This window comes from Chamaea fasciata, unplaced genomic scaffold (assembly GCF_029207755.1).
Source record: "Chamaea fasciata isolate MVZ Bird 193981 ecotype frontalis unplaced genomic scaffold, bChaFas1.0.hap1 SCAF_3, whole genome shotgun sequence".
Lineage (NCBI taxonomy): Eukaryota > Metazoa > Chordata > Aves > Passeriformes > Sylviidae > Chamaea > Chamaea fasciata.
Window position 1 is genome coordinate 59970035 of NW_027094088.1, and position 15201 is coordinate 59985235.

General features: G+C 39.5%; 1 protein-coding gene across 4 annotated transcripts in view; it reads left to right on the plus strand.

The window, feature by feature from the left end:
• Positions 1 to 15201, plus strand: part of ARHGAP18 (Rho GTPase activating protein 18) — a 96006-nt gene that overhangs the window by 52185 nt on the left and 28620 nt on the right. For 3 of the 4 annotated variants that reach the window (XM_066179206.1, XM_066179207.1, XM_066179205.1), the window contains exons 2-4: positions 4524 to 4723; positions 6974 to 7209; positions 9948 to 10020. In XM_066179206.1, the coding sequence (XP_066035303.1) occupies positions 4524 to 4723; positions 6974 to 7209; positions 9948 to 10020 (509 nt within the window). Of the gene's footprint in view, positions 1 to 4523; positions 4724 to 5075; positions 5139 to 6973; positions 7210 to 9947; positions 10021 to 15201 lie in introns of those variants that run through there. The other variant, XM_066179208.1, reaches the window with a different exon arrangement.

Below are 15201 nucleotides of genomic sequence, written 5' to 3' on the forward strand. Positions count from 1 at the left end.
ATATAGATATATTAGATTATATCGATATCTTATAACTCAAGCTATATAAGCACCTTGTAACTTTGATCGAAGTTATATAGGCATCAATTTGCACACAATTCTTCTCCTTTAAGTACTTGCCACAACATAAAGCACATCAATACTTAGGAAAGTAACCCAAATCTGTTTTTTTTTCCCTCAAAGATGTAATGAATGGTGTTCATTACAAGAATTGTTTTTAATGGCTCCCTTCTGGAAGACCTGGAGTGCTTCGTCTTGCATCCTTGATGTTTCCAATGAAAAAGTATCTCTGGTGGGTGGGACAAGAAGATTAAATGTGGCAATAACTGCATTGAAGAATGAGTTTTATACCTGGGGGGCTCTGTTTTGTACTGAGATAAACAGGCAAAAATCTCATCGGCTGCAAAGGTCAGTGTTTAGAGTATCAGAGGTCAGAACTGACTGTGCCATCTGGAAATGAGAGTATTGCATTGCTCCCTGTAAAGCTGTTTGAAGAGTAAACTACTTACAAGTAAGTGGAAATAGATGTTAATAAGATTTTAATGGAGTTTGAGTGTGTTGTTAGTGAAGACCTTAATGAAAATATGAGTTTTCTGGGGGTGAAGAAACTGCTGGTGAGTAAGCTTGCTATTTAGTAATCTGAAATGCTTGAAAATTGCTTCAAGTGACTCTGTGTGTTAGCAGTACCTTATATTTTCTAGGGAAAAAAAAGAGATCTTCTTTAAGATCCTTGTGAAAAGCAGCTGCATTTTTCAAATTTTAAATACATAAACTGGACACCTGAAAACAGCAATGTACTGGAGAAGTAACCTATTTTCTGTGGATTTTTGTAGGTAGTAGGCAGATTTTTGTTTGGTTATTATTTTTATGAGACATATTTATTTTCTGATAGTTTTTTGGAAAGCCGTTTTCTACAAAATTTCAAATTTTTGTAACATGGGGCATTTGAAATACTTCTAAAATAATTTTTAGTGACTATAAATGTGACATTATTTTTAAAAAGATCTCTTGGATTCTTTTTAATGTTATTACTAAGATTGATTACTTTTCCCCTTCTCTCCGTTGTTCTTGGCCTTAATGCTTCCACCTCAGCACTTCTATTGTAAAATATACAACAAGTACTTACTTGTTGTATAAGGATAAGTTTGGAGAAGGATTGACTTTTGTGGACGGTCACAGCAGAAAACCCATGTTCTTGCTCTTGTCGACAAATCTAAATCTAAAAATAAAAATCTTAATTGGCAGTCTGTTTTTCCATATGCCATGAAATTTTAAAATTATTTTTCTCTTCTCATCTGCACCAAACCTATGGTATGAAGACTGTCCTCTTTATCTTCAAAAGGTCCTGTTTGTGCCTTTCTGTACCCAGGAGAAGGTTCATAGGAGAGCCAGAAAATGAAAATGCCTGGAGCTATTGCTTTGCAGATTGTGCACCAAATACTCCTTCCCCAATATCTTTCTCTGCTGGAGTGTGCAAGGCATGAAACCTTGAACCAAGTGAAGTGAAAAAAAGATGTGATCTACTCTGTCAGCTGGAGCTTTAGCAGTTGTTCTCTCTGAGCCTGAGCTTCTCTCTGTCCTAGCCCACAGAAATGTGAATTGTGGCTTTGAACAAGTGTAGATGGCTTTGAAAGGGTTTGCAGTCCGAACAGAAACTGGGGATAGGGAGTTGGTTGAGTCTGATGAGGGAAGACGAGGAATCAGTGAGTGGAGGGAAAGTGGTGTGGCTCTTGGCTCGTGAGCTCAAGCATTGCTGGGGCTGGGCTTGAGGCCGGCAGCTGAGAATGGGCCTGAAGCAACACAGATGTTGAAGGAGAGATTCAAAGATTTGCAGCCGACTGGTGAGGTTTTTGTAGGAATAGTTCTCATGAGGATCTCCGAGTCATTGATGTCAAACTGTTTCAGAGGACTTTCACAACAAGACATGGCAGTACCGCCTGCTCAGAGTTAGGAGTTGCTGTATTGGTTTGTTAATGAGGGATGACGGAAAGGTCAGGCAAGGAGGAACCTTGCAAGAAAAGCCGCCTGCATTTGGTGGAGCAGAGCAGCCCTGTGATCAGAGACTGAAGGGCAGGGCGCTGTCCCTGGGACTTAATGGAGTGTTTGTGATGTATACCAAATGCTCATAGGACCCTGAAAATGGCCTTGAGTGCTCTGTGCTGAGTGTCAGCTCTGCATTTCAGGACATGGGCATCTCTTCTCAGAGACAGAACTTAGTCTGGAGTAGGTGACAAGCCTGGCTTTTATAGAAGGATTGGAGTAGCTCTGCCCTGTCAGCGTGGCACAAAGCCACAGCGTGTTGGAGCCTATTCCACCTCAGCTTGCCAGAGGTCCTCAAAGTGCGTGCTCATAATATATTCAGTCTGTTAGTTTTATTTTTTTCGTGGTGTGTGGTGGTGGTTAAATTTCAGCTGAGGTGGATCAGTGAGAGCAGATTGTTCCAAAGGTAAAAGGCCACCCAAGAAGTTCTGAGCAGCTCCACAGGGTTAAACTGAGGGAAGATAAGCTGAAGTTTGACCTCCTTCAGGCAGCAGTTCAAGTGTCCGGAGTGTATTTGTGAGAGAAGACCCTGTCTGCTTCTGAGCACCTTTAGCTGAAGGAGGAGGGAAGGCTGTCAAGGGCTGGGAAGTCTGACCTGTTTTGACCACACTCAGCACCCCAGCTGCCTGCTGGGGGCACTTCTGTGACTCTATGAACACCTTTCTGCAATAAGAATTGAATTCACAAGCAGCACTGCTCACACATGGGACATGCCTGTCAGGAGAAGTTTAAGAATTGAGGTAGCTACACAGAGAAGTTGTATTTATTTGGTAACATGCACTATGACCATGATGGTGTTGTTGCCATTGATGCAAATGCTGAACAATCCTTAATTAATTACAATTAGTTAACAATCCTTAATTAATCCTTTTTTTTTTTTTCCCCCCTGAGCTTTCAAGTAAGGGCAGGTTAAGCAATGGTGTTGAGGTGCACATTAGCTTGGTGGTTAATTGTCATTTATTAACTTGCACTTGGAGCAGAGAGACAGGGTGGGTAGAAACTCAGAGTTGTTCCATAAGGCTCTTTGCTTTTAAAGGCAAAGTCCATACGGTTAGTATTTCTTATCGGAGAATCAAGCATGTCTGGTGTGAAAGGATTTGTGACTTGGACAGGCAAGGAGCTTATCTTCAGAGAGAAAGGCATGGCTTTTTTACCTAGGGGCAGCTAACAAGCATCGGTTGTCCTGAGATAAAATGTAAGGACAAGGGACTTTTATTTTAATACTATAGAAACTTGCCAAGTCGGGTACAGAGGAAGATAGGATTTAATTTACTGTGTTTACATTGTGATAAATCCACAATGCTTGGTCTTTGATATGTTTTTTTTTCTAGGAATGAGTGGTATTTATTACTTAAGCCCAAACAATGTCTTCTTTTTTAGAATATGGAGACAAATTCAGATATATAGGACTTTGAAGCTCTTCTTGAAACGCAAAGAAGTTGCTACTTTTTAATACAATGAAGGATTTTGATACACTGTTACAGTAGTAGTTTAGAAAAAGATTGCTACTGAAAATCATCATGTCAAGTCTTACCTATACAAAAAGTAGGGGTAACTGCTGTTGAATCAGATACTACTCATATAATCAACTGATAATTTGAATCAGTTTGTGGCTTTTGATTTGGTATATTTGACTGTAAGGGTGACCTGTAACTTCAATGACGTCATTACAACCTGTGTTCTTTTTAAACTGAATTCTTTACTAGGTCAGTGGTCACTTTTGCCAGTGACTTAATGAGGTCAAAATTAGACCTGGAGGTTTCGGCTTGTTGGTTTCTTTTCTTGTAGCTGCAGCTATACTTAAGATGAAAGATCCTTTTGGAAGCCTTAGCAATGTACATTTGGCAGGGTGAACCAAAAACCAGTAATGTCAAACTATAAGAATGGCTATCTTTCAGTCAAAGAAGTGGCAAGATATTAACAAATAGTTTCTATGGTCTTTATTAAACATTTGGACTTGCCAGTTTTCTTCATGAACTGTAACTGCTGTAATTCTACATTGTCCTTTCCCAGCTGTAATTAAGGTCACAGATACCAGAGTAAATATTAATAAAAAATAAAAAGAGATTAGCAAAGGAAAACAGTAATTGTGCTGTCAAGCTGTAAGAATTTACTCAGGCAGAAAGACACTTTTGAAAAATTCTTCAAGTGGTGATTCTAGGAAGACAGGTGCCATGAATTTTGTGGACTGACAGTTGAGAGTTGAATTAAAGGTATGTGTAATGAGGATTACTAGAACTTGAATTCATTTTTTCCTTTTAAGACAGACTTCCGTGCTGTTCCGGATTGGAAGATACATAGAGCAGAAATACTAAATTGAAAATATATTCCAGATACTAAAAGTAATTTTTAATATCTTGGTTTGCTTGTTGACAGTGGTTTGCTTTGATACTTTGACACAATTCATGCTGCCTTCACATGTATTAGTACATCCAGTATCTTAAGATGTTAACCACAAATTTCTTTTTGATTTACACTTGTAGCCGTCGCTCTGGACAGTATACAATGAACCATGACCATTCCAAGAAGATCCCCGATGGAGCATCGTTTGACCGCTCAGGATCCCAGGACTCCTTGGATGAACTGTCTATGGATGACTACTGGAAAGAACTTGAAAACATCCATGAAACCAGAGGAAATAACCACGAGGAACGAGTAGCACTTGTAGTGAAAGAGCCAGATGGTAATGAAATCCGTTCTGTCAATGTTCATCAGTTTGCCAATTTAGGGATTTTTCTTCAAGTCTTATTTCAAGGGATGGCACCCACCTAATACGGATCAGAAAAGGAGATCACTTTCCTGAACATCTGCTTTGAAAATTTTGTTGCCTCTGATGCATATCACCAGAAACAGGCAGTGCCCTGAAAAAGAGTTTTTATCAGAGACAAGGAAAAGGCTGGTTTTCCTTTGAATGGTATTTGCAGAATATCAGAAAGGTGCCTGTACTTGCAAATCACAACAACTGAACTATTTGCAGTTTACTGTTGAACTAACTTACCCTTTCACTCTTTGTGTGTATGTTGTTTGTTATTGTAGCTATTGTGGATAGAAACCTCACGCTTTAGAAGACAAGCCAATGATTAACCGGTTTAAGTTTAGTGAGTAACTTTCTACGCTTGTAACTATTGTGATTGTTCAGTTGTACTATTTTTGTTTCTCAGAAGCATAAATTATGGGCCACTCCTTGGGCATGGTCTTAGAGGCTGGGAATTTTTTTTTCTTTTTTTTGTTTTTATGTCCTCTCAGATTAAAGAGGAGTAATGTCCTTAATTCCAGTTTTCTCTTAAAAATTATTTTTTAACAATGAGTAGCTGCCTCTCTCTCAGTTCTCCTGAGACCCACAGTCTCAGTAAATTAAAACGGTGAATTTTGCATTTTGGTATGGCCTCCACGTGAGTGAAAAGAATGTGCTCCATGAGCTTTCAAAGGGATTTGCACTTCTGCCTCCCTAAGCACTTTGAAATGTCACTGCTCTGAAGAGTATAACAACGTGGCCCCTGGAGAAAGCAGCAAGACTCCCCACCCTTGTGACCAGGGAGCTATGGGCCTTTCTGATAGAGCCATGGGACTTTCTCCAGAGCAGCAGAGCCCATCATTCTGCAGTACATGAACCTCCTCTCTTACTTCAGCTCACTGATGTGGCAGTGCCTTTAGGCTCTGCACCCCCAGCCCCACCATTCCCACTGGGTTTATTTGTGGCCTTCCTCCCCCTGGTTACTGCTGCTGACTCTGGCCTGAAGCCTGAGTAGCCAGCACAGTTGAATTATCAGCTCGAGCATATGTTGCTGTGCCCCACACCTTGCCTAATGTGCAGCACCTCTCTTGGACATGAGTACTCCTGAGTTCTTGGGGTGGCTGATGGACCTGCCCGAAACTCAGCCAGGGAATGGCAAGGCAGGGGAGAGAGCTTGCTCACAGCTGCTCTGGAGCATGGGTGTAGCCTTTCTTTCCAGCCCTGGTAACAAAAGCTGAGAGTTTAATCAGAGGCTCAGGATATAGCTGCACAGCCGTAGCAAAATTCGTACTTAAGTTTTGCTGTCTGTTTTCTGTGTGCTGTTAATATGTCCCACTTGGATGTGCTCTAGGCACAGTGGTAAAATGCAATCAATAGTGAAGTTGACATGCCAGATTGGGAGTATTTTTAGATATCTGATAAATGGAAATATTGCTTGAACATTTGAGAAAATTGTTGGCATTCAACAAAACCTCAACTGCTACAGACAAAACTTAGTGTTTTATGGAAAATATCATTAGAGAGATACAGATTTCAGGAGCAGAAGTTTTGCCATCAGTGAAAATATTTAATAGCTTTCACCTCTTTCATGTGCAGTGATCTGTCAATGAAGGATACCTTATCAGCTCCAAGAATAAAGCAAAAATTGTTCTGTGGGCTGTCAGCAGGCTGGAGACCATGTCATAAGAACTGATGACAAAATAGCATTAAGGTGACTTGCATAGGCTGGTTTGTCCTTCATTAAATTGAGCTAGTAGAAGGCTGTAGGATTCATGTATCAAGAAAAGTGGGCAGAACCATGTGAGTAAGAGAGCTTAAAAGATTGAGTATTGAACTAAAAATCAGTGAAGCAGCAATGATCTGTCTTTCAGGCTCCCCATACACATTTTTATTTAGGTACATTTATAAAATGGTATATGATTTTAATGGAAGTCCTGTAGATTATTATGAAGATTGCTACAGAGCAATCTGTATTGGATTAACTACTTCAAAAGCTTTTATATCATATATTAAACCTTTTGAGGCTCTTTAGAAACAATAGCTTTTTTCTGAGTCATGACAGTGCAAGTAATTCTTAATTGTGTATTCCCTTGATACTTTTTTGTGAATTATATTAACTGTGTCATGTCATTAAAATCCAGTGCACTTGGCAGTACTCAAAAGCCAATATTTATGCCTTTTTCTCTTCAAATTGCTCAGAGGGAGAACTGGAAGAAGAATGGCTGAAGGAGGCAGGTTTGTCAAATCTGTTTGGAGAGAGCTCTGGCGACTCCCTGGAAAGCATGGTGTTCTTATCCACACTGACCCGAACCCAGAAAGCTGCGGTGGAAAAGCGAGTTGAGACGGTCACACAAACCATGAGGAAAAAAAACAAACAGCACCAGATTCCTGATGTCAGAGATATCTTCAGGCTACAAAATGACTCAAAGGGAAAAGTGAGTTCCTGTTGGTTGTTCTGTTTGATTCTGGCAGAGAGAAGAGAGGGACATGTACGGATGGGGGGAAAGCAGGGTGGCAGCTGAAAGGGATATTTCCAGAAGATTTGTGTCTAAGTTCACTGATTTCCAAGGGAATTTTTCACTAAATTTTCAGGGATGGTGTTTGTCCAGATTTGACATTGCATTAAGGAATTTTAGTATTTATAAAGAAGTCTGTATATTGGCCTCATCTTGCTTAAAGATGTTGAATAAAACAACTGCTCATTTTAATTGGAATTGTTTTTCACACAGATGCAAAAGTCATCACAGCAATCATCCAAAGAGCTACCACAAGCCTACTTTTACCTTTGAGTGGTTACCTCTTACTTACTGGTGCCTTTGTTTATTTGTTTGTTTGCTTATTTATTAAAAAAAAAAAGGAAAAAAATGGGGCATTAGCCTAACCTCCTTGGTTTTGCCTAGGCATTTATGCCTAGCAACTGGGGGTGTAAACCTGATAGTAACTCCCAGGGCCTATGTCTGTGTTAAACTGTGTTTAGGAAGTTGTTCTGACAGGCCCTGAAGGATCCCAGTTTCCTGTCATGGGGTATTGAAGGGAATTCCTTTCCCTTATACAGGAAAGGGGAAGGAGGGAAATGGAGACTATGACTAGAATTCCTTTACCTTAGAGAGTGGTGTGTGTCGTCTCTCCTCCCTGAGATCTTCAGCCATAAGAACGAGATCTTACGGCATGACTGATTTACCTGACCTCAGCTCTGTCCCTTGTTCTTGCTGCTGACAGTGCCTTTCAGTGCAGTGGTTGTGGTGATGGAAAGCCCAGTGAATTTTGAGGGGATTTAATTTCCTCCTTCCCTCAACAGCTTCCTCTCCTTCAGCAACTCCATCTAAACTCAGTTTAAGTGTAGTGGGCGAAGTGGTCTGTTCTGGAGTCACAACTTCCCTTTCACTGTTCTGCTTTGCCTGTGGTTGCAAAATAGATATTACCTCCATAAAAGCTCTCTGGGGTCTGATTTGTAATTGACTCTACCTAAAAATTACAAGATTTAATAGCAGAGCAATTTAGGTAAAATATCATGTAGCTTAAAGCAGTATAATTTCCCTTTTCTTCTTCTATTTCAGTACGGCACAAGAAATACTCATGTTCCTGTATGTAAGCTACATACTGTAATGTTTGAAAATCCTATGTCACAGTGTTTGATAGATTTTTGCTTCTCTTAAATTATGTATTTTGATATTGAAGACACCACTGAGAAGACAAATGATTTCAGACATTTAAGATGTCTAAAACAAATGGCTATTTATTAAATACAGAAAAACTGGGGGGAAAAATCCTTCTAAGCTTGTCTCCTTGACAGAAATAAAGTAATGCAAACATAGGTCCTTAAACATGTACTTCATTCCTTTCTCTAAAGCAAGATAATTGTTCAGAAATCATTGCTTGTGCTTATTCACCAATTCTGTCACCGAAGGCCTGTAGTGAAGTGACTTCCACTACCTCCCTAGGTAACTTGTCTCACTGCTTTGTTACTCACCTATCATTAGAAAGCTTTTTATGTAACAAAAAGAGGACTGAAGCTACCTGCAGCTGCATGAAGTTATTCCAGTTTAATAATAGCTTCCGAAAATCCTGTAGCCTCCCTTCATCTGGAGGAAAGCAGGAGGAAAGGTGAAACAATAGTGTTGATGTTTTGCATCAACACAACAATTGTGTTAATGTTTCTCTTAAATTTCCTGCCATATTCCCAAAGAGAAGCTAGACATTTGGTATGTTAACAGCTTCCCAGTCTGCTTCTGCTGCTTTGTGAAACAGAGATAATTTTCTGGGCAGTCATGCTACCTTCTTCCTCCTCTCAAGATATCTGATTAAAAATAAAAAAAAAAAAAGTGAAAATACAGATTGTGCCAGTAGGATAAATCTTTAAAACTTGCATTTCTCTTCTCAGTATATATGGACTTACAAATTGCTTGAGTAAAATGCAATTAGAAATACAGTGTGCTAAACATTTATTGTTAATTTGAGTTGCCAAGAAGTGAAAATGATATATGGGTAAAAATGTATATGAGTCTATATATACCCATATATATGGGCATAGATTTGCTACATGTTCTGAAATACTTTGACTACAGTTGGTGTCATCCAGTTCACAAAATGTCACGTTTTGAGACTGGGTAGGGCAGCATTAGAGAAAGGAGAGGATGGTTCAAATACTTTCCTGGTCTGCTTCTCTTTGAAGTGTCCTGGATTTGCTGTTGGAAATCTAAGCTGTAAGCACAGATATTAACATCAGGCTGCCCTGCAAAAGGGATGGGATTGCTCTCTTGGGGAGGCAACCATTTAGCTTTTTCAAGAGAAAGGAATTTGGTCTGAGTCAAAATATCTCTTCCCGATTCCCTTTCCAAATCCTTTCCAGTGCAAACTACAGCTTCACATCAGACTGCATTTTCTTATTCTTTGCCACTCTGGAAGATAAAGTCATTCACCCATGTAGCCTTCTAGGAAAAAGAGGAATTGACTTAATTACTTTTTTTTTTTTTTTTTTTTTTTTTTTTAAATTACCTAGGTTTAAAATCCCTTTAGACTTTGGCAAGGGGTTTTCTGCTGAATTACAGAGATGTGTTTTTGCATACCCCTGAATTGCAGGAGTATGTGTTTTAATCCTGCACAGAGTCAAAGGAGTTTCTACAACCATACACTAGTTTTTTATAGGCATGCATATTTATTGTTCCTTTCTTAGGTCTGTGATGGAAGTGAACCTTCAACTGTGAGAACAGGTGAAAACAAAAATGAAACACATGATGGAACAAAAGGTAATGTCAAATTACTTTCTATTTTATTTTTCTTTTGGTTTGTAGGTGTTCAACTACACAGGATAGTACATAGGCCCATATTTTAAGTAACTTTTCAGCAAAATAAAATTAAATTATAATGAGAAACCTGTTCTGGACTACACTGTTGGTGTGTAAAATTTTACAATTTATACTGTAAGTGTGCCTGTAGATCATGTCCTTCAAGCCACTTGAGAAACCCTGTTTATTATCAGGGATCAACTTATAATCAAGCTGTCTGGGAGAAGCCTTCTCTCGTAGCTTATGCTCAGGTTGTTTCTGATCCTTAATTGATTGCTTCTGGTCTGTCTCTGCTGTACAGTACAGGAAATGAAGGTCTATGCATAAAGTCATCAGTGCATACAAAAGAATAAAACCAAATGGACTATTAGGAAAAAAAATGAGAACTGGCTGGACTCCACCATAAAAAAAACCTGTGAAAGTTTGCTATATACCTGTTGCTCAAATTAAAGGAAAAAGAGTGGTGAAAGAAAAAAAGGTTGTTTACCTTTTCAAGGAAAATGGAAATGAGATAGTCTTCTATGTGCCTAGGTTGTGTTCAGTGGCATATGATCGCGGTACCCGTGGAAGACCCTTTCCTCTCACTGTCAGGGTAGTACATCACAGAAGTCCTTAGCTGACTCTATAGTTTCTGTTTTGAGAGAATGAATTCCAATGAATGACTTTGACAGAGCTTTCTGTTTTTCTGGTCCAACAGTAAAACATCATGTTAGGTTTCTTCAAAGCAAGGGTTGCACTGTGTCTGGTATACCACCCTAGCCACTCCTGTAGAGATCAGGTTATTTACTGGCAGCTATTTAAGTTTTAAGATGCTGCACTATTATTCTGCTTTATGTGTTGAGGTTTTTGCTTCTTCTGGAGGACTGGATAGCACATAGATGTTAACACTGAACCCACACTAAGCAGGCAGATCAAGTTACCTATTGCAAGTTAGTAAGCTGTAATTAAGCCACCAAATAAAGTTCTGCTTTAGTTCTGGAATACTGACCAGTAGCATTTTGGAAAAATTGCTACTTTGGAAGTAGACTTGGAAGTCAGCAATGGGCAACACAGAATGTGCATGGCACTTGAAGTGGGAGACCTGAATATAAACGAGCCCTGTATAACACTGACTCTGTGTTTCCAGAAGCGTGTTTCCCTCTCGCCCTCTCAGCAAACCTCACTCCAATAAGAACAGTAAAAAAATTGGGAGGACTGCCAGGCTGCTGGTTCAGCACAAGGGAAGGAAGAGATGCCTGGTGCTTGTGTCAATAAACTTCACTGTAGGATTCAGAGCTGGAAAATTACCAAGCAATTACTACAGAGTTTTTATCACATCTGGTTCTTTTTTTCCCCATGGCCCTGATGAACCCTTCAGAAATGGGAAGTTCTGAAAGGCAAATCCCATATGCTAGCTCTCCTCAGCACAGATTGTGATGTGGATGACAAATGCAGCCTGCTTACATCCTGATACACTCCTGTTCCTACTCAACATGCTACAGTGGGCTCTGCTCCCAAGATTGGAGCAGGAAGGTAAAATCAGTTCAATCTGCAGTCAAACCATAGAAGTTTGGTGGTGTTAAAAGCATGCACCTGGTTCAGTGCTTGATCTTTCCTCCAGAATGATGAGCAAATAAGTGTTATACAAACAGTGAATGTGTTTAAGGCAAGAGGTAAACACTGCATGGTATTTCAGAGATACTAAATATTTATGAAATCCAAATCCAAGGACATTATTTTAAAATGGAAACCTTCTTTGACACAGAAGTAGTCCCAGTTTTACCTGAAAAAATATGAACATCATCTCAGACATTATAAAAAAAAGCCTAAATTGAGACATCTTAAAATTGTTATGGTAAAAAACTCTTCTTGGCCATTCTCCAAAGGTGATGACTGTTCCTAATGGGATATTTGAATACTCCATTCCCAAGTGCTTCTGCCAGACTGAGGTTGTTAGTGCTTTGCCCTTAGAGCACACCTGGGCTGTGTGGACCCGTTCTCGTTTCTTGCCAGTCCAACACACCTCGTTTCCTGACTAAATAATATGTGCAAACTCACAGAATAATAAGTGCCTTTGTTTCATATAGGGATGGAGTGTATCTACAGAAAACAGAAAGAAAAATCAGAATCCTGTATTAAGCTCTTAAAAGGCATTATCATTTTAACAATCCATAACTCTCACTAAAGGCCTGCAAAGCTAGCATTATGTTCAATAGATACAAAAGAAAAGAAGTAATTGTCTTCAGAATCATGTGAAAAGGAGTAAATAACGGCATTGGTTGAGACCTCTCAAGAAATAAAAAGGAAATAATAAAACATATGAATAGCTAAATGCTTATTAGGTTAACTAGCAGAGTAGCAAAAGTCAGTTTACTGAAACTGCAGTTGTTTCTCTGAACTTAGGATTAGCTGCAGGGGAGGAATAATAGATAAAACCTCTGCAGCTTCGAGGCATTACAGTCTAGAGAATGGATGAATTGTGTGTACTGTGTGTAATACAAGGGTAAAGAGCAGTAATATTTGCTTCTTAGTAGGGAAAAACCTGAAATCTGGTGGTTTTTAATTAAAGAGTTTGATTTTGCTTTTCATTTTACATGATAAATGAGGATCCTAAAGCCAAAGTAATGCTGTCAGTGAAATGATTGCAAGTTTTTTTTTTTTTATTTTCAATTTATAACCATCTATGAACTAGCATTTTTGAGAAATGCTTTGTCAGTCAAAGAAAAAATCATTCTACCTTTCCAATCATAAATTAAGATCTGTCAGCTTAGTTCCATTGGTGTATACTCAAGATACTCTAGCAAAACTGGGATATAGCACAGTTAACACTTAAAATGTTTCCTTGTTCTATTCCTGAAGAATTTGCATAATTTTATGTAATCTTTAAATAGCTCTTTGAACTAAGGAAAGGGTTCAGAACTCATGTAAAATATGGTTTATATCCTCATAGACAATATTTACATTTTTCTGTATCACACTTGCAATTTCTCTCATTAAATATTGCATGTGGTTGGCAGGTTGGCAGAACACCAGGGCTACTTCCTCTTACGGCTGCTGCCTAGTTCAGGAATGTACAACAATGGGAGCAAGGCTATACAGCCAAGAAGAGACTCCCCACAACAGCAGCGCTTCCAGATCTGTAAAATGTGCAGAGCATTGCTGAGACATCTGCTTTACATGACACCTTCGTATGACCAGAGGACTGAAATAGGAGCTACTGCTTTTTTGTTTGTTAACATCAGATCCCTCCTAGGCTAGTAGGAAGTATGTAGGTCAGCTATAGGCCACATTAACATGACAAAAGTTCTGGGGGGATGGGAAGCTGCTTTCATTCAGTTTGGATGCATTAAACCTTTTACATAATATATACAGATATACACGCAAGGATGCCAAGGATCAGAATCAGGGATGAATTTGACCCTGGATATGTTTGCTTACTGAGGACTCGGATATCTCTTTACCAAAATGAGCAGCTCTAGTTTCAATATCAGCTTAATCTTTAGCGTATGCCGTGGGTGTTTTGGGGTCTGTGGAAAGTGAGCAGAAGCCACTGGAAAAAACAAGTGATGAGTAACACACACAACCAGCAGAATATGAAAATGTTCTATTTTGCTTCTCACAGCATTCCTTGGTTGTAAGTAGAGTGAAAGTATTAACTCAAATCCACCTTCTCTCCCTGAAAGTGTCTTAGCTTAGGTAAGTACTTTGACATGGGAGAAGTCATTTACCAGAAAGTAGCTGTGGTGGCTTCAGCCATTTGCCTGTCAGGTCCCCTGAGTCTGGCCCTGGCTGACTGAGGTTATTTTCAGGACTTCCTCTAAATAATGTCAGAGAATAGTTTCATGTTTTTCAATAAGATGCAGATAAAATTTAGAAAAATTGTCGAGGTGCTGTAATTTTTTTTTAAACTTCTTGCTTCATATGTTGTTTGGATTGTGTGCTTGCAGCTCGGTTCTTTTACAGACCACTGATACCATCAGTGTAAAGCAGCACTTCCCTGACTCCTCTTAATCAGCCTATCTGCAGGCTTTCCCCTGCTTCAGAATCACCTTTTGCTTTACCCTGTTTTCTGGGAACTTTTTTTCTGTCTTGGCTTAGGGTAATTTCTCTTGACCATACAAAAATTTCCCACAGTAGTGTGTAAAAATTAGTGTGTTATGTTACACAACATTCTTACACCAAAACATATGCATTGCTAGTGGTTCTCCTTCGCAGCTCATGCCCATTTCCACCCAGTTTTCCCACACTTCTGGTATATTAGCTTTGAACAGGCTGCAGCCTCATGTGAGTAGGAGCCAGTGGCAGAATCATGGTGATTCTTCCTCTGTAGTCAGCACTGGAAAGGCTTCACATCAAGTTCTGTGTCCAGTTCTGAACCCCTTAATTCAGGAAGAACATTGAGGGGCTGTAGCATGGCCAGAGAAGGGCAATGAAGCTGTTGAAGGGTCTGGAGCACAAGTCTTACGAGGAGAGGCTGAGGGAGCTGGGGGTGTTCAGCCTGGGGAAAAGGTGGCTTAGGAGAATCTTATCTCTCCCTACAACTGCCTGACAGGAGGCTGTAGCCAGGGGGAGTTGATCTTCTCTCCCAGGTAGCAACAGGACAAGAAGATGCAGCCTCAAGCTGTGCCAGGAGAGGTTTAGGTTGGACATTAGGGAGAAGTTCTTCACAGAAAGGCTGATTAGATCTTGGAGCGGACTGTCCAGGGAGGTTGTACAGTCCCTGGAGGTGTTTAAGAAAAGACTGGACTTGTCACTTAGTGCCACGATATAGTTGACATTGGTGGTGTTTGGTCATAGGTTGGACTCTGTGATCTCAAAGGTCTTTCCTAACATTATTAATTCTGTGACTTTATTGTTTTGTAGTACCTGGAAACCTTCGGTGATTTTGTGATTCTGTAATGTCTTGTAAAAGGAACCTATTCCTTGGTGTATCTTTTTGGATAGATACAATGAGAAGGATAGTGGAGAGACTGGAAGCTTTCTTAGACTTCTATTGTATTAAATAGCATTTTTTGCTGTATAATTTTTTTCTTGCTTCTTCACAATATATTTTAACTTCATACCAAAGACAGTGGTTGATTTACTGTGAAATTGGGAAACTTCTTTTTCAAAAAGCAGAACTGCTTCTCCCTTTTTTGATTCTTTATTCCTTTAGCAAAAAAA